Source organism: Sarcophilus harrisii, chromosome 3 (genome assembly GCF_902635505.1).
Source record: "Sarcophilus harrisii chromosome 3, mSarHar1.11, whole genome shotgun sequence".
NCBI lineage: Eukaryota > Metazoa > Chordata > Mammalia > Dasyuromorphia > Dasyuridae > Sarcophilus > Sarcophilus harrisii.
Window position 1 is genome coordinate 323341757 of NC_045428.1, and position 19864 is coordinate 323361620.

At 32.7% G+C, this 19864-nt stretch overlaps 1 protein-coding gene across 1 annotated transcript in view; it reads right to left on the bottom strand.

Moving 5' to 3' along the window:
* Positions 1-452: 452 nt before the first annotated feature.
* The window catches only part of CNTNAP5 (contactin associated protein family member 5), an 876250-nt gene continuing 856838 nt past the window's right edge, over positions 453-19864 (bottom strand). Inside the window, exons 23-24 of the mRNA XM_031959885.1 lie at positions 15457-15528; positions 453-7510 (exon numbers count right to left, since the gene is read on the bottom strand). Of these exons, the coding sequence (XP_031815745.1) occupies positions 7314-7510; positions 15457-15528 (269 nt within the window). The 3' untranslated portion in view covers positions 453-7313. The remainder of the gene's footprint in view (positions 7511-15456; positions 15529-19864) is intronic.

The window sequence follows — 19864 nt, forward strand, 5'->3', positions numbered from 1 at the left end:
TCTCTAAATCCATGCCTTCATGTTGAAAACAAGGTCATGTGTTAAAGAAGACCAGGACAGATAGAGTCTGAAAGCTGACTACTATGACTGTGAGCTTAGGAGGTCATTGAAAAAAGGCAATAAATAAGATTATGAGAGGAGTTTTTGTAATTAGAACAACATAAGAGAACAAAGAGACTTTTTTTTTTCTTCTTCAAACTGACACATTGGGAAACTGGTACTTCAGACTAAGATTAATCAACTAAGTGATGAGAGATCTTCTGACAGCACTTTTATCCATATTCAAAACCAATACACTCAAGGTAAACTCATGTTTTATCAGCAGTCCCATAGGTCATGTTTTCTGGGAGTTAATAATCTAAAAGAATGAAAATGAGAATTGTGGGATTAATATTTTGGCTGTTCATTAACCTAAGAAAACACAGCAGGACACAGTTGTCTTCCACACAAAATCATACAAAAGTCTCTCTTTATTAAATATACATTATTTACAGTTTAAGTCTTTCTCCTGTACAACAATAACCATAGAAAACAAAAGAAGCTAAGGCTAACTTTTTCCCCCCATACAGTATATTAAGACATGTTACATGGTCTACAAAACTGACTTGGATTGAGGCAACATCCCTTAGGACTGTTAAAAAAAAATTCAGACAGTGGAAATAAAATCTAGACCTTCACAAAGGACTTGGGCAAAGGTACAAGGAGAGGTGAAGCTTATTTATTTATTCATCAATTAATCTATATTTATTTTTACTGTAACTGAGACTTTATCTTCACTTGTATTTTTATTTTCTTCCTCACTAATTGAAAGTGACTTTTCTTCTCTGGTTCCTAAAAGTCAGGGGATTCTACATGATGGTGGAGATAAATTCCCTGACTGAACATGTCATTTACATAGTGAGGAATTATTGTTCACACCTCATCTGATAAGGCAATGCTTCTTTGGAGGCTTTCAACAACTGTACCTGCTAATAAAATGGCTACTAATCGAGGGATTAAGAACAAGAGAATTCAGGCCAGTATAACAGGCAAAAAAAGCAGGCCCTCAGATTCACAATGAAAATGTTCCTCATTCTGATACCTCGGCAAATAAGGAAGCCATTCCTGCACCCTTGTTAAGTCACTGCGAGTGAGGTTTACTGTTTCCCTGAAGGCAGATTTGAGGCAGAATGAGGTTATAAAAGTTGAGACTCTGCTGTCATTCATAGGGAAGAGATTATTTTAATATTTCATTTAAAACTTTCAAAGGAGTTTTTATTGTAAGCACGGATGGCAAAGCAAACTCACTTAGCCTTATTATCCCTTAAAGACGTACTGAAAAGGACCACATTCATGTAAGGTGCCAGCAAATATAATGTGATGCTTATGTTGCATACTGCATGTCTTTCTTTTTCTTTCCACCTTTCCCTCTCTGATTATATTGTTAGAGTCTGCTCTTATTAGAGCACTGCAATGAGAAGGACAATGTCATAAGCTCAATTCTTATATAGACCAATTTACTTTACTTTATTCTGTATACATAGGCTGCACCCCAACCCTATCTGGCTATTGAACCAATGAGAGCCTTGGATCCCTAAAAGAACTGGGTGATAGAATATGAATAGAAGAATGCAAATCCATTACCACAATTAGAAAAACCAATGCAGAGAACATCCTCTTATCCCTATCCCATAGTTAATTATAATAGGGAAGACCATCCTTAAAGAGGAAAACCAATATATCATACTTTTATGCTACTTGAGATAAAAGCATCATAAAGGGGAGAAACTATCACACTGAACTGGTCCTGAAAAAAAAACAACATTGGATATAGTAAGATTATTCTGATTCAGGTCATTAAGCCCAGGGGATAAACTGTGAAGGTTTTGCAAACACAAAGCAATAAAATTTCATTTACAGTTAACTTTGGTCAAGATGTATTTCAATTTAGATACTTTACATGACAAGGATCTTAAGTAACAGCAGCTAACTTGACTAAATAATGTATTTAGCTGACATATAGCAGGAGGATGGTTGGGATTAGATTCTAAGAATGTCATGCAAAGGTGAATAAATAACTCCCCATGCAAAGCCCTTTACAAAAATATAACATGGTATTGTAAAGGCCTACAGATACTCCCCAATAGTGGGGCATTTTGTAATGGGGATAGCTACCACTAGCATGATAGAAGGATAGCTCTATCCATATCTATCTGATCCTTCCAACACTAGTCCAAGTACTCAAGAAATATGCCTGATATGTCTAAATAGTTGCCTTAATCCTTACTTAGGTCTGCTCAGCCATTTGTAGACTCTAGACATTACAAAAGACAAACAACTAGATTACAAAGTACAATATTTTCACTGAAAAGTGTGCTTTTATTCCTCCTCAGAGTACCTTAATGGGGGGAAAGGAGAGGAAGGAAGAAAAAAATAAGAAAGAGAAAGAAAGAAAGAAAGGATGAAAGAAAGAAAGAAAAAGGAAGGAAATGAAAGAAAGAAAAAATGATAAAAATAAAAAAGTTGGATTTCCAAACTTTATTTTCATTCAGAACTTGCCCAAAGTCCTGGCAAATTGGTCATAGTTCAAGTCATCAGAAGTTGGTTCAAATCTTTTTACATATCTAAGGCTGGTCCTATATATTTGAAAAATAAATTAATGTTTAAAGTAGTACTAAATTTTCTGGGCTACATAGGAAAAACAAAGTACAGTATTTCTTGGAGAAAACTCAAATAGCTAGCCTAAAAGAAAAAAAGTAACCAACCAACAAAACAAAAGAAAAAAAAAACCTTGTAACTTTTTTCTTTCCAGTATATTCAACATTTTGAATTATTGAAATCAAAACATAGGGCCAGAGAAAAATGAAAATGAAAAAGAGAAAAAAAAGTTTATTTCTGATAATTGTGAAAGTGTTTTTTTTAAATAAAGGAATAAGGACTAAAAATAGAACTTGGAAATGATTCAATTACATTATGTGTCATTTCGAAGGAAAATATTGCCAAACTTTGAAAAACCTGAACCAGAACTCAGTTGCTTTTCAGATATTCAAATCTATTATTAGGTTTATTCATGATCCCTTCTATTAGTCATTATTTAATCACCTTTTTAAAGGTTTTATTTGGGGGGCAGGCAGGGAGAAGATCTAAAAGTTATCTGTGAATGACAAGCAATACAGAGGAATAAAATCCTATACTTTTAGGCAATGAAAAGAATTGACAGAAAAATACATTGTTCAAATGTCTCTTAGTTAGCCAGGGCTATTATTTGGATTTATCTTAATAAGAAGGCATGCAAAGAAAAGCAGGACTGACAGAAATCAAATTGTGAAGCTTTTTTTGAGGAAAGACAAAGCATAAATCCATGTACCCTCATGTCTTTCATCCTGTGTGATAGCCCTTTCTTGCATGTTCTTTCATTGAACAGTATCCAGCTACCAAGCAAGGTAGGATACCAGTTGACCACTGGATGATAAGAGTCTTTGAGTGTTACCTTGCTTTGTGAAACTTCACTTGGTAAAAACAATTACTTCTGAGAGCAATTATTATATTAGTCCTCTGTTACTAAATAATATTGTATAGTGCTCAGTGGTTCTCTCAAATTAATCTTCTATTGAGGAGTGGAAGGCATGATGTAAGAATGATACATTAGGAAATTAATGAAACTCATTTCCATCTATGTCTCTGGCCTTCATTATCATTGTAGGAACATCAGTAAAAGGCCAGGAGAATAACAAAAATAGAAATTGTACTGCATGAGCAGAAAAGAGAACTCCACACTAAAAAGAAAACAAAGAGCTTATAAGTTCTGAAAAGTATTATGCATTGATGGAAATTTATGCAAGTGGGAAGAAAGGAGGTCAGAGAAGAGAATACAGGACCCGAAACAGTGTTCTCAAGACTTCAATTTTATGTTCAGTTATATAAGTTCAGACTTATAAGTAGGAGCATTGTGGATCATCATGTAAAACAAAGCAGAGAAAAACTCAAAATAATTCAGACCCTAAAAGCATGCTAAGAATTCATGGAGCATCTAGATTTGGTCTGCAATAAAATTTATCAATGGCTCTCCGCAAGAACCTGTATTAATAGATTAAAGCATCCATTGCCTACAATAGATAAATATAAGATGATGAGAAGTGGCTTAGCTGGCATAAAAAACAACCAATTAATTACTAATGTATTAATAAAAAAAGTAATGCTCTAAATTTTCATTATCAGTCATAAAATAGTAATGAACTTCAGATAAGAAGTTTAATTATTTTTATTTTATTTTTTACCCCTAATGCTAATGGGGAATGTGGGGTATGGGGTAGTAGATCTGCTCCTGGAAAAGGGAAGGAGTTTTGGGGTTACCTTCTTTTTGTGTCTAAAACACAGATAGAGATATAATTCATGAAGCAGTTTCCCTCAAAGTAAATACCCCAAATACATGTGATAAAGAATCCAGAAATCTAAAATATTTGTAAAATAGGCTTTTGCAAAAGGTTCATTTTCTTTTATCTAGATGGAACTCTCATAGTAAAAAGTAGAAGTATAACCTGAGTAAACTATGTATGTTACACTGAGTATTAAAAATATCCCTAGGGCAAGCAATTATACTACAACTTGGTGTGGACTAAGAAAATAGGAGAAATATTTGGTGGGAATAATATCAATGATAGAGCTCCTTTTAAATGTAAAATTACACAGTTTTTTTTCATTTGTCCTTTTTTTTGGTTTTGCTGTAAAGTGACAGAATTTGATGTTTTAAAAAGTGATTACTATGTATTAGGGGTCTAAATGGAAGGATGAGGTGACACACAGAATCTCAATTTGCATTTAGGAAATCCATTCATTGAACAAGAGGGAAGAATATAGGATTATATGGGATTATACATGTGCATTGTACATGTATTTCCAAAGAATGTATTTAATTACCCAAGGGATGCAACATTCTTGATCTTAATAGCTACATGAAACATCAGGGGTACATCCTTCCAAGGAGGAAAAAAAATCCCCCCAAAAAACCCAAAGTGAATCAATGCTTAGCTCTTACCACTAAAGTCCCATTCGATTTTAAAGGGCATGGCTTACTTATTTGAGATTCAGTTAAACACACTGATAGACAATTCTCCAGAATTACTTCAATGAGTTTTCAAATACTCTAACAACAAACTTGATTTTAGTGCTATGTGCATTAACCTCTCTTTAAAACAGGGTATATATGATTGTGTATGGTTCTGCAGATATACTGACATAGTTGTACATGTACAACTATATATGTGTTAGTGATATAGCCATGTTAGTGTTAAATTTGTTAGCTTCCAAAATACGTACAGAAGGAAATTAGAAAATCAAATTATTTAGCTTTGACCTTTATGGGACTTTCCCTCCCCCTCTCCCTTTCTCTCTTTCTCTCTCTCTCTCTCTCTCTCTCTCTCTTTTTCTCTCTCTTTCTCTCTCTCTTTACATAAAGAAATTTAAAGCTGACAATCTGTGGGGTTTGGTAGATGGAAAAGAAAGATATAAAATTAAAATTATTTTCTATTTATTAAATTCAATTGTTTATAAGGGGATAGAAATAGTGCATCCTTTTTAGAATCACTTAAAATATTTACTAGGACAAAGACAATGATGTAAATGATGAGGTGATAGAGGAGTTCATAGACATTGAAAATGAGGAACAATCTTAGTCTTTAATGGAAGGCCCCAAAAAAGACAAAACTAAATGTAAGAATGATTAATTTTCCTATGATTTTGGGCACCAAAAGAAAAAAACATTTTTTGAAAAAAATGGAGTTAATGAGCTCAACATTGGGAGTCCTGTCATGCAAAGGGAGCATTAAATAATCGAATGTAATATAAACACTGAGAACAAGATGGAGTGTCTCCTAACTGTCAGGGCCTAGAAGCCACAAAACAGTACTTGTTTTCAAAATTGAGTTTGTCTTGTAAACAGAATTAGCAAATGCCATCCACATCTGTGACTTATTCCACGGGTATTTGGTGATGAGGCTTCCCCTTTCTCTCTTTTTCTTTTCTCCATGTTGGTCATGGGGCAAAAGATTAAATATATTTTTCCAATGTGATTAATATAAGACAAAACAAATGTGAAGAACTACCAAAGAGAATTTTCAAACAATCACATCACCTGGAGGCTCCAGCCCCTGGCTTACATAGAGGTCTATCTTTGGGACTTTGGGACAAAGAAGGTATGTCATATTTTAAGGGGTATATAGTTCTATATTTATATGAAAACCACCAACTTAGTAAGATTTCCAGTCTGCACTTCACCAGGGATGTTAGCATAACAAGACTCATATAGTCATAGACAGTATTTTGAAAATGGTCAGAATAAGAAGAAAATTTTTTAAAAGTACAATTGATTCTTTTCAAAAAGGTTAATGCAATTTGGTGCTTGTTTTACTCCAATCTTTAGTATTTATTTTCTTTCATGCAGTTCTTCAAGTTATGTGATAAGGATATATACTACTTCATGATGCTGAGTATTTTAGAAATTTTACCTGGATTTTCTTATGCTATCTTTTCTTTGACCCCTGACATTAGTAGATTGTAGCCTAACTAACATTTCATATAAAATTCAAAAGAGGCATCTGTGAAGTTACAGAAAATGTAATTTTAGCAGCTTTTCTTTTTTTCTTTTTAAATTTCAAGCTACTATTCGTTTCCCATGCTTCAGCTAGATTTATTCTATTGTATGCTCTTGTAAATGATCAACCCCACAAGAGGGTGTTAAGTGAGGTGCACATTAATTTCTTTGTACCTGTTGCTACTATTAGTAATTCTACATTTGCAAATTCTCAGAGCCTAAACGTTTCAGTAAAAAAGGGAAGAGAGTTAGGGAAGGAAGTGTTTATATTAAGTTAACAATAACAGCAGCAACAAAAATCTCTCTTGGACCTTTAAGGGTATCATCTAAACAAATCAAAAATCCAGGATGTTCTCATCTCTATTCCACAAATGGAAGCATGGGGTCAGGAGGAGATTTATAAATGAATTCCTGCATCACTAACCACATAGTGTAGATTAAGATCTGTGAGATTGAGTAGATGTGGAATGTAATAAAGTACTTCAGAAACTGTGAAAATAAAAAAAAAAACTCACTAGGCAACCATGCACATATGTGGCTCTTATTCAGTCTAAAGTAGTATAGCAGGTCTCTTGAGTGGTCGTTATCACTAGGACAGTCTTGTGCAGAGGAGGTGGTTTAATAGTTGTTGGGACTTTCTTGGGAGTAGGGTGAGAAGAGCAGGGTCTTCTCAAAAGAAAAAGGAAAATAAATAAGGAGCAAGTAGAAAACAGAAAGAGAAAAAAAAAGGAATCTGTGGGGTCCATCAAATGAAATACTCCCGTTTACACTCGCTCACTGTGTTCTGCAAATCAATGTCATTTCTAAAGGAATTGTCCAAATTTTCTGGGTATTCTTTTTCCTTCATCTGATTTGTTCGATGTGAGTGTTTATGTTGGTAAAGGAATCGAGTCATGATACCAATGATGCAGAAGATGATGAATATCACCACTGCTATTACACCTAGAAAGAATCAGAAAAGAAAAACATTAAAAAAATAAATCATATCTTATCCATTAAACAGAAATTTTAGAAGATCACAGGACAGTAGTGTAAAGAATTTATATTCAAAGGATCTAAATTCTTTTTTTTTCTTCTTTTATTTATTTATTTATTTTTATTTTAATAGCCTTTTATTTATAGGTTATATGTATGGGTAACTTTACTGCATTGACAATTGCCAAACCTCTTGTTCCAATTTTTCCCCTCCTTCCCCCCACCCCCTCCCCCAGATGGCAGGATGACCAGTAGATGTTAAATATATTAAAATATAAATTAGTATCTAAATTCAAAGTACAAAGTTTTGCTACTTTGTATTATGCAAACTTGGGCAAATCATTTACCCTCTTTGGCCATTATTTTACTTATCTAAAAGTAAATATTACATTAGAGGCTTTTTTCAGATACTGCTATCTGAATTTAAGATTTGATTATATCTAAGCTTCTTCCTGCCTCCTTGTCCCATCATAATCCAGCTAAGGAATCAAAATAAGTTTGATAAGGAAGAGAACATATGATGTAGCTTCTAAAGTATACACAGGATATTAGCTAGTGGATATGGGACTAGGAGAAGAAGAAATCAAATTAAGACAGGAAGGTGGGAAATTCAAGAGTATTTAGAGAATCAATACCAGTTTACTTTTATATTCAGAAATGTTGTGGGAGAATGTCTAGAAGGACTATATTGAGGCTAGAGCATATAAGGTCTTTTATGTTCTAACATGAGTTAGATAGTTACTGTCAGATAGTAAGATGGCAAATTAGAGATAGCTACTCAGTTGAACACTCCCAATATTACCATTTAAACAATTTCAAAATATCACTTCTAATCAAATTTTGGATCAGCAGAGTCAATAAGAGGTCATAGTGAAACTTTTTTCCTGGCCTAAGAAACATTGACAGAAGTCTGTGGCATAGTGATAAAAGCTTGTCTAAAATTCATTTGTAGCAGCAACACCTATAGGAAATTTCAGCCCCAAAATAATGAGAGAGCCAAATAGCTGGTCAGAAAGAGATTACAGGGGATCCATTGCAAGAACTGGGTACAGCCAACTCTTATTTGCAAATGTATTCTCTATACTTATATCTGAGTCATAGTTCCAAGGCTGAATGCCATGCCAGGGGTCGGTTAGAAGAAAGCAGGTCCATGGTCATGGTACTAAGCAAGGAGAAACACTAGCAATTGTCATTTCAGGAAACTGAAATTCCTTTCATAGGAAATACCAGAAGGCAGATTAGGAGAGCAGTGATTATACCTCTCCTAAGATCACACCACCTTGAAAGTACCGAAAAACTTGCAAATTCCCAACAGTAAGTCTGAAGAGCAGTATGAAAAAACCTGAAGATTGGGACAAGGCTCCTCCAATCTCAAGTGAGCAGAGCTCACCTTTAACACAAAGTTAAAAGTTTAAAAAAATTTGTAAAAATAGCAGACAACAAATGATAAATTTGACCATAAAAAAGCTAATATAGTGGGAGGGAAGACTAAGACAAATTCAGAAGATAATGATGTCAAAGGAAACACAAAAAAGCCTTAGATAACAATGTAATTGGGCTCAAATCCAACAAGAATTCCTAAAAGAGTTAAAGAAAAAGAAGTCATAGAGGAAAAATTGTGACATGAGAGTGATAGATGGAGAAAGACACACATACACACAGATAAAGAGAGAGAGAGAAAGAGAGAGAGAAAAGAGAGAGAGAGAGAGAGAGAGAGAGAGAGAGAGAGAGAGAGAGTGTGTGTGTGTGTGTGCGTGTCAGAGACAGAGAGAGACAGGGAGGGACACAGAGAAAAGAAGGGAAGGAAAGAGAAGAAACAAAGAAGATGGTAAATAAAGGTAGGGATTTGCTTTAGCTCTCCTCATAATCCCTACAAATATCCTTATATAATGGCTCTAAACAAGTCATAATGCAACACAGCCCATAACAAGATGGAGTAAAACAATTTTCTGGTACAAGAACTTGAAAGATCAGCAGGAGAAATCTGTCCCACCTACGAGAGAGTGGAGCACAGTTCAGTGCAGGCTGTGCCATGACAACTCTGGTCCCAGGAAACCAGAAGCAGGCCTTGGAACCAATGAATCAGTAGCAGCAACAGAGGCTTCCAGAGTTTTCAGTTCACAGAGGATAAGGGGGTCAAACAAATGGTTGAAAGGAGATTACAGGATTATTGTTGTTGGCACTGAGGAAGGACTCTGTTGCTTTGCCCATACTCAAAACCAGGTGTCAGTGCTAGGTGGCCGGCATATTAGAGCTTGTGGCCACAGTGGAACAAGGACCCTTTTTACAGTTTCAGGAAAGAAAAAACACTTGTTATGCAAATAATGTCAGATCTAAACAATTGGAAAAATATCAATTGCTCATAGGTAGGCTGAGCTAATATAATAAAAATGACAATTTTACTTAAATCAGTCTACTTGTTCAGTGTCATATCAACCAAACTGACAAAAATATAGAATTAGAAAAAAATAACAAAATTCATCTGGAAAAAGAAAAAGACAAGAATATCAAGGGAATCAATGAAAAAAAATACAGAGCTATCAGTATCAGACCTAAGATTGTATTATAAAGTAGTAGATATTAAAACCATTTGGCTAAGAAATAGAATGGTGGATTGGTGGAATAAGTTAGATACATGACATAATAATCAATGACTCTAGTAATCTAGTATTTGATAAATCTGCAAACTTTAGTTTCTGGGTTAAGAACTCAATATTTCACAAAAATTGCTGAGAAAACTAGAAAATAATACATCAGACAATTTGCATAAACCTACATCTCATACCCCATACCAAAATAAGATAAAAATGGATACATGAAATTGGGTGCAAAGGGTGATACCATAAATAAATTTGGAGAGCAAAGGATGTTATCTTTTGAATCTCCAAAGTTATAAAAAATATAAAAAGTTAAGGAGTGAGAGAGGAAAATAATGGAGAAAAGAGAAAGGAAGAAGTAGAATGTGGCAAATTATCTCACATAAAAGAATCAAGAAAGAAGCTTTAACAGTGAAGGGGGCATACATATTCAATTGGATAGAGAAATCTATCATACTTTACAGGATAATTGGAAGGGAAATGATTAACACTAGAAGGAAGGGAAGACTGGGGAAAGGAGGAGGGATAGTGAAAGGAGAAAGAAACTACAATAAATGGGGAAACAAATTAGCAAGAATAATTGTGAAGAAAAATAAAAGCAAGTTTTTTTTTTTTTAATAAAGGGCTCATTGTTCAAATAGAAAATTTAGTTAAATTTATTTTTAAAAAAAGCTATTCCCCAATTGATAATTAAACTATATGAAGTTTTCAGAAGAAATAGTCATAACTATCTATAATCATATGAAAAAAATAAAACAATTATGATGTACTCCCCTATACCTAATAGACTGGCTAATAGAACAGAAAAGGAAAATGATAAATGTTGCAGAGGTTATACAGTACATGAGATATTAATGAACTAACTGATGGAGTTGCAAACTGATTCAAACATTTTATAGAATAATTTGGAACTATGTTCCAAGAAGTATAAAATCATGTATACTGCTTTTAATGCAGCAATATCACTACTAAGTCTGTATGCCAAAAGAAGTTAAAAAAAGGAAAGGACATATATGGACAAAAATATTTATAGCAGGTCTTTTCTTGGAGCAAATAATTAGAGATAGAAGGAATGCCAATCAACTGGGGAATGGCTGAGGAATTTGTGGCATGTATTTATGATGAGATACTTTTGTTCTCTAAGAAATGATGAGAAGGATGCTCTCAGAAAAGTCTGGAAAGACTTTCATGAGCTGATGTAAAGTGCAATATACTATATACAAAATAACAACAATATTGCAAGATTATCATCTATGAATGACATAATTATTCTCAGCAATACAGTGACCCAAAACAACTAAAGGATTTATAATTACAATGCAATACATACACAGAGAAATAATTGATAGTTTTTGAATGCAGATTAAAGCATACCTTATTTTTATTGTCTCTTTATTCTAAATGAGGATTGTTTGTTTTTTTTTAGTCTGTTTTCTTTCAAAACATACTATTATGAAAATATTTTGCATGACTACACATGTACAACCTATTTTAAATTTCTTGCATTTTTCAGTGGGGGGAGAAGTAAGAGAGAAAATCTGGAACTCAATTAAAAAAAAAAAAAACTAATGTTAAAAATTGTTTTGTCTGGGGCAGCTGGATAGAGCACAAGCCCTTAAGTCAGGAGGACCTGAGTTCAACTCTGGTCTCAGACATTTGACACTTCCTAGCTGTGTGACCCTGGGCAAGTCACTTAACCCCAGTTGCCGCAGGGAAAAATTGTTTTTCCTTCTAACTAAGCAAAAATAAAATATTGAAGAAAAACAAGAGAAAAAAAGGCACAGAAAACAACTTAAAGAAAATAAAAATTTTAAATATACCATATTTATATTTAATGGAATAGGTTAATGGAACAGGTAGGTGCTGACACTGGAGTTAAGGGGATCTGGAGTCAAATCTAGTCTTAGCTACTTACTGTGTAAAATGGAACAAGTCATTTAATTATAACTGACAAAAAAATCCAAAACTGAAACCAAATATACAAAGCCAGAGTTTGGCGAATGATAAAAAAAGCAGAAAAATCCATTGAGGAGAAATCCTTAAAAAGCAGAATTGTCTGCATGAAAAAAAAAAAAAACAGAAAAAAAAAACAAGACCTCATTGAAGAAATGATTCCTTAAAAATTAAATTTGAGCAAGTGAAAGTTAATGCGTCCATAATACATCAAGAAACAATAAAACAAACTCAAAGCAATGAAAAAAAGAAGAAAACATAAAATATCTCATTGGAAAAAATAATTGACCTAAAACTAGATATATAAAGAAATAATTTAAGAATTATTGCCATAGTGGCTAGAAACTGGAAAATGAATGAATGGATGCCCATCAATTGGAGAATGGTTAGGTAAATTGTGGTATATAAATGTTATGGAATATTATTGTTCTGTAAGAAATGACCAGCAGGATGAATACAGAGAGGGTTGGTGAGACTTACAAGAACTGATGCTAAGTGAAATGAGCAGAACCAGGAGATCATTATATACCTCAACAACGATACTATATGAGGATGTATTCTGATGGAAGTGGATTTTTTCGACAAAGAGAAGATCTAACTCAGTTTCAACTGATCAAGAATGGACAGAAGCAGCTATACCCAAAGAAAGAACACTGGGAAATGACTGTAAACTGTTTGCATTTTTCTTTTTCTTCCCAGGTTATTTTTACCTTCTGAATCCAATTCTTCCTGTGCAACAAGAGAACTGTTCGATTCTGCACACATATATTGCATCTAGGATATACTGTGACATATTTAACATGTATAGGACTGCTTGCCATCTGAGGGAGGGGGTGAAGGAAGGGAGGGGAAAAGTCGGAACAGAAGTGAGTGCAAGGGATAATGTTGTAAAAAAATTATCATTTTCCTTTTCTGTTCTATTAGCCAGTCTATTAGGTATAGGGGAGTACATCATAATTGTTTTATTTTTTTCATATGATTATAGATAGTTATGACTATTTCTTCTGAAAACATCATATAGTTTAATTATCAATTGGGGAATAGCTTTTTTTAAAAATAATGGCATGGGTTCTGTCAATAAAACGTTATAATAAAAAAAAAAAAAGAAAAAAAAATGAGCTGAAGAAGGAAATGGCAAACACTCCAGTGTCTCTGCCAAGAAAATACCACAAATAATATCAGATTATATAAATGATTTTATGCAAATTTTATAACATTAAAGAGTCATGTGAACAGCAAAAAAAAATAATTATTGCCATAACTGAAAGTCATAATTAAAAAGAACTTTGAGATCATATGTCAAGAAATTATCAAGGGAAACAGCCCTGATATTTTAGATTCAGAGGGTGAAATACAAATTGGAAGAATACACTGACTACTTCCTGAAACAGTCCAAAATGAAAACACCCAAGAGTATTACTACCATATTCCAAACTCTCAGGTCAAAAAGAAAAGATTTCAAATAGATAGAAAGAAATGATTTAAATATTTTGGACACACAGTAAAGGATCACACAAGATTTACCAGTTTCCATGTTAAAGAAACAGAGAACTTGGAGTATGATATTCTAGATGACAATACAGTTGGAATAGGCATCAAGAATATCAAGAATAACCTATCAGGCAAAAGTAAGTGTAATACTTCAATGGGAAATGGATATTTAATGAAACATTATATAAGCATTCCTTATGAAAAGACTAAAGCTAAATGGAAAATTTGACTTTCAAATATAAAACTCTCACCAAACAAAAAAGAGAAATATGAAAGAGAAATATTAAGTTCAAACTATTTACATTTCTGTATAGGAAAATAAAGCATGCAACTCCTAAGAACTTTCTTATTATTAGGGCAGTTAAAAGGATCTTATAAAAAGCATGGGTATAAGTCAATTATGTTTGAATGAGAAAGAGTACTGCACTAAAAGAAGGGGGAAGGGAGAGGTAGAATTGGGAAATTTTTCTCTTGTTAAAGTAGATTGTAATATCCTAATCCCACCTAGATTTTACATGTTTAAACTGCATGATGCCTGTTTCATTTCTATTTATTCACTTTTTTAACTTAAGCAGATATAGATATCAGCATCAGAATTTCTAAGATATCACTTAAATGCACGTGATTAGGGGTGAGTTACATCAAACACAAATTGCTTACTAGTGACTTTACTATTTATCTTTAGTCAAGCAAAGAATCTTACTCCAAATTTAAAGATGAATTAATCTTTCCCACTCCACTATTGGGATATGAACTTTAACCAATAGACAAGAAAAATAATCAAATAAGACCATTTATACTACAGTTAAAGGGAAGAATTCCTCCTGAAAGAGATATGGATCACTCTCTAATAGAGTTTTAAGAACAGGAGAAACTCATATGGCATCGACCAGTAATTCTATTCTAGTTAAAGACAGGGGTCCATTTTCAGGATTATTATTCTATAATGTAAAAGAACTTCATTTCCAAAAGTCATCTTATATGAAAGAAAATAATGAAGTCATTTTATTTTATAAGTCTTACATGAAAAAAATCAAGGCATGCCAAGTAATAGATGAAATAAAATAGAAGAAAGAGAAGAAGAGAAGTTAAGATTCATCCATAATTATAAAAGCAAGGACAGAAAAAAAGAGAGGAGAAATGGAGAGGAAGTGAGAATGAAATAAAAAGGAAAAAATAAAGAAAAAAAGAAAACAAATAAATATAAATATTTGGATAGCAGGTGTACATTTTTAGTTTTATCCATATGTTCTGCTAGGTTTGAAATTGAAATCTTATGGGCTTTGTACTGCCTGTTAGATTTAACCAACAGCCCTTGGGTTGAAGAAAACCCAAGAGAAATGGAGTTTCACCCATCTGTCTGTTCTAACATGGTTCCTTTTTTGTGTGCACCTTTATGCATTCACTTCATTTTTTTTTTTTTTTTTTTTGCTTAGGAATATTGACAACTGGATGAAAAGAAAAGAGATTTTATGATGCCTATGCCTATTTTATGATACCAGCTATTGTCTCTGTGACCATCTGAATGATGAAGCATAGGGAAAATTTGCTAATTTGCTAAAAAATAGATTTGCTAATACTATGGGAAAAGGGTTTCTTTGATCATTCTTTCTGTGCACATGGTATTCTTCCATATGTGGAAAGACCGGTATATTCAAAAGAAGAACATTAAGTTCTTTCAAAATTGAAAGTAATTATTAAAAAATTAGCCTCTATGCTCTACTTCCTACTAATTCTTGTCCTTATGCCTCTTGTGGGTTTATTCAAAAATTATATACTAAAACCTAAGTGAAGGTTTCTTTCAAAATCTATATCCCTTGATATCTGCTTGATTTAGTTGTACATTATTTTCAGTGATGAGAAATGGATTACCTCCAATGACAGCTGAATCACTCCTAACTGCATTCGTGAGGGGTTCCCGTTCATCTGTCTTCCCAAAAGGATCTGCAATACATCAAATATATTTAAAAATTCATATTCCTCATTTTGAATACTTGCAGCATCTCCAAACTCCTTTAAATGATTTGCATGTACCTTTGATCCTGTTATTCTCAGGCTTAGCAAAAGGACAGACAAACAAGTAATCTTGAAACTACTTTCTGTTATATACACATCACATTAATTTGTATAGTTTTTTCTTCATGCTAATATTACTCAAATTTTATCAGGAAAAAGGTGAAAATGGGGATTTAAATAACTGCCAAATGTCTGACAAACCCAAACAGAAAATTGAGACAATGAAGGCTAATTCTAAAACCCCTAAATTGTTGCAATTTTTCATCTCATGAGGACTGAAATACCAAAAGCAGAACTTGTGTTATGTGAACTAGTATTACAGAATGGCAAAATTTCAGAGCAGAGTCAATATAGACAAAATATTTGAAAGTCAATTTTCTCTACAATTTATCTGACAAATGTTCATTCCCACTTTTGTGTAGATAACACTAGAAAAAGGAAACCTACTAAACTGCTAAATTATCCCATTCTACTTTCCAATAGTTCTGTTTTAGGAACTCTTTTCTTAAGATCCAAACATTATTTACATTAATTCTTTCTCTTTACATTTACTTCTCTATAAGTTCATTCCATTGAATGTTTTCCATATAATGCCTTAAATTTTCTCTTCTCCAATTTCTCAACCATTTTCCATATACCATGGAGATGAGACTTTACATTGTTCTAGTTACTCTTCTCTTGAAAAAGAGTTCTAATTTTCAGCTTATTAAAGGATTCCTAAAATACAGCCCATAGGTTTGAAAACAGTATACTAGACCAAGACTAACTAGTGTAGAGCCAGGTAATTACTTACCTAGTCCCTAGACATATTTTCTTAATGTTGCCCCCAAATTCACAGTAATTTTTAAAAATGTCATTTCTCAACTGAAGTGCTATCTAATTATATCTTTCCTATCATAGCTATGAAAATAAATTTTAAAATATTTGAGATATGAGGTAACTTTATCTCACATTAAATTTTAAAAGATAATATTTAGCTCAAAGTTTTATCCCATCAAAGTATTTTGGGATCCTGATCATGTCATGATCATAACATAGCATCCGCACGTTAAGCATCTTTCTTAGTTTTATGTGATATGCAAATTTACTTATCTCGCTCATTTATACTTTTATTGGTGTCATTAATAAAATGTGCCAGGCAGAACAGTACCAAACAGAAATCACTGAGGTGCTACGAAAGACTATTCTTTTTGAATGGATCTAGCCATTCAATCAATTTTCTATTTACCTGATCATTCTTTTGTTAAGTCTATATTTTAATCTTTTTGACAGGAAGCAGAAGAGAGCTTTTGTTAAATGTTTTGCTAAAATTTAGGTAAAATATAAAAATCTTGAAGTTCATTTCAAATTTCTGTCAAACAATAAACTAAAGTTACCTTAACATGATGTTCTTTAAAATATATTTTATGGTAATTTTTGTCTTTATAACATAGCTATTTACTATCTCTCTCTCATCTACCCCCATTGAAACTTCCTTTCTATAGAATGAAAAATGATTAGAAAAAGTATCTGATACAATAATATTATATAGTCTATTTTGTGCTAAAGTTCCCCACCTCTCTGCCAGGATGGAGAAAATATGATTAGTTGTTCCTTCTCCAGAACCTTCACAATTTGTTTTTGTTTGTTTCCCACTAAAAGATGTTTAACTTTATTCAATTTCATCATTATCATTATTAAGTACATTGCCCTCTTGTTAGGGCAATTTTTAAATTTTTTTTTTGTTTTGGCTCATATTCTTTTTTTTTTTTTTTTTTGTAGTGAAATTTTTTGTAGTGAAATTCCCATTATTTTGAGTCAACAAAAAGTCAGTTGGCATGTGCTTTAAGAGGGTTACAATGTAGATTATAGTACATATCAGGACTTTATTTATTTCTTTGACTTCATCCCAGCATGTGGTTTGGTTGAAAAGTATGGATAATTTGGTAATTTTTCTTATTTAATTTCAAATGAAAATCCAGAGTTATTAGTCACTTGAAGTTCAACAAAATATATGATAATATATCTGTTTTCTCATGTCCCCCCAATACTTATTTTCCCTATATTTAAATCATAAGAGTTAGACCACATCTTTATTATTTTATTGCTTTTTCAAATGATATCCACTTCCTTCACAGAGACTTTCCTGAAGATTTAGATGTTTAGTCATTTTTTCTGTCTCATGATTCCAATTCAGCTTTACAAACTCATTTTAAAAAATTGGTCAAGATAGCTTTTGATCATTATTTCTCTCTCCTCCCTGTTCATTGAGAAGGAATCAAATGGAATACATATAAAATTAAAGAATATGAGATCTTAGAAATAGACGAGAACTCAAAAAATCATCTGGAATTAATCAGCTTTTACTACCCCTTTTTAGGAAAATAAAACTTAACTGTCCTCATTTAAAAATGAGTTCTATGAAGGTCATAGAGATTAAGTAATACACCTAAGGGCATATGTGACTTATTGGATGAAAAAGAGAAAAGGAATCAACTTTGTCTCCTGTCATCTTTTTTGTTTCTTCTTCTATATCACTGCATTATTCTTACCACCACTGTCACCTCCATCTCCCAAATAATACATAAATAAATGAATAAATGGATAAAGAGATGCATGAATGAATTTTATATACAATAAATGAACAAATGTATAAATGAAGTAATAAATCTATCAATCAATTGTTTTAGCTTAAAAGGAATGTCTGGGAAGAAAATTAATAACAATTGAAAGCTATATCATAGTAGAATGAGCACTTCACATTTTTTTATTTGTTTTCAGCTCTACAATAAATTCATTGTATGACTTTGTTACCCAGTGACATAACTATACCCTTAATGGATCTCAGAAAAATAAAGAGAATTAGACTCGATTTACTTTAATGGATTCCTCCAACTCTAAAATTCTATAATTCTAACCAACAAAACCTGACTTGTCCAGATGTATATGCCCAAGTTGGTTCTGCTTAGCTTTTACTTACAAAAAAAGGAACTCAAGTAATTTCATTTCTTTTAATAATTCTCTCAGTTCTCCATCATTCTCTGCTCAGAAGTAGTAGGTAGACCACTCTACCAATATATTAATTATGCCCTGTTACAAGCTGCTCATTTTAAGAGAAATTAGGTGAAATATGGAGAAGGATAGAAACATTGTCATATTATTTTAGTGTTAAAGAAATTCCTGCTTTAAGGAAAGACATAACTTCCTGCTGACTAATAATGGATACTGATTAACTTTTACTTAGCCAAGAGGAACATAGTGGATAGTCCCTTATTGCTGATCTCAAAAAGCTTCCAGTACCTGCTATGGAAAAACTAGCAGAAACCAGTCAGAGAAAGTAGGACAAGTGCAGTCCTTAGGCAAAAGTTCTATGTCAAAGAAGTTACAAATTTATTGAAAACTAAACATTTTCATTCAAAAATTGGAAAACTCTTCATCAGAAGACAAGATCTAATTATCTAATGTCATCAATATAGGCCAGGTATAGTGTACATAATTTGAATATTTTCCCCAGTCCTTAGGAATGTAGGGGATTCAAAGGAAACTATATTTTCATTGCTTCAAGAAGAAAAGGCTTAGGGGTAAATAGTTAATTTTAGTACCATTTGTTCATATCACAGTTCCTTTCTTTTCCCTCTTATTAATTTTATTTTTTATATAAACTATTTGAGATAAAAAGGAAGAATTATTACATTTAATCTGGCAGGAAATTGAAGTATTAGATATATTGATGATTTTACCAAGGTCTACAGATATGCATGTAACCAAATAACTTGTTCGTGGTGAAAATGAAGTTAGAAATCTGCCCAGCTGACTCTTGAGTGTACCTTCTTTCTACGAGACTCCTATGACACTCAGTACCCTGCCAACCACTGAAGCTAGCTGTTAGATTTCATTCTTAATTCATGTCAAAGTAGTAATAGAATGGGTTGGGGTGACATTAATCCAAATAATAAATTCAAGGCCAATGGCTTCTTTGATACTTAGAGAGTCAAGGCAGAACTGCTATTACATGGTTACTGAAGCTTAACGAAAAGTTATGACACTGAAGTCAATGACCACATCCTATGACTATTTGGAGTAAACAATTGCATTTATGAAACCCCTCCATTCTCATCAGAACTAGGAACTAAAGACAAACTATCTTCTAAATCCCCCTTCTTTTAAGCTCTTTAAGAATGCAACTCTCAGTAGTTCTCAATCCAACTGGATGAATATAAATTATCATAGACTTTATACCTTGCATATAAATTCATTGGGTAAGACCCAGAAATTTTACCTAAAC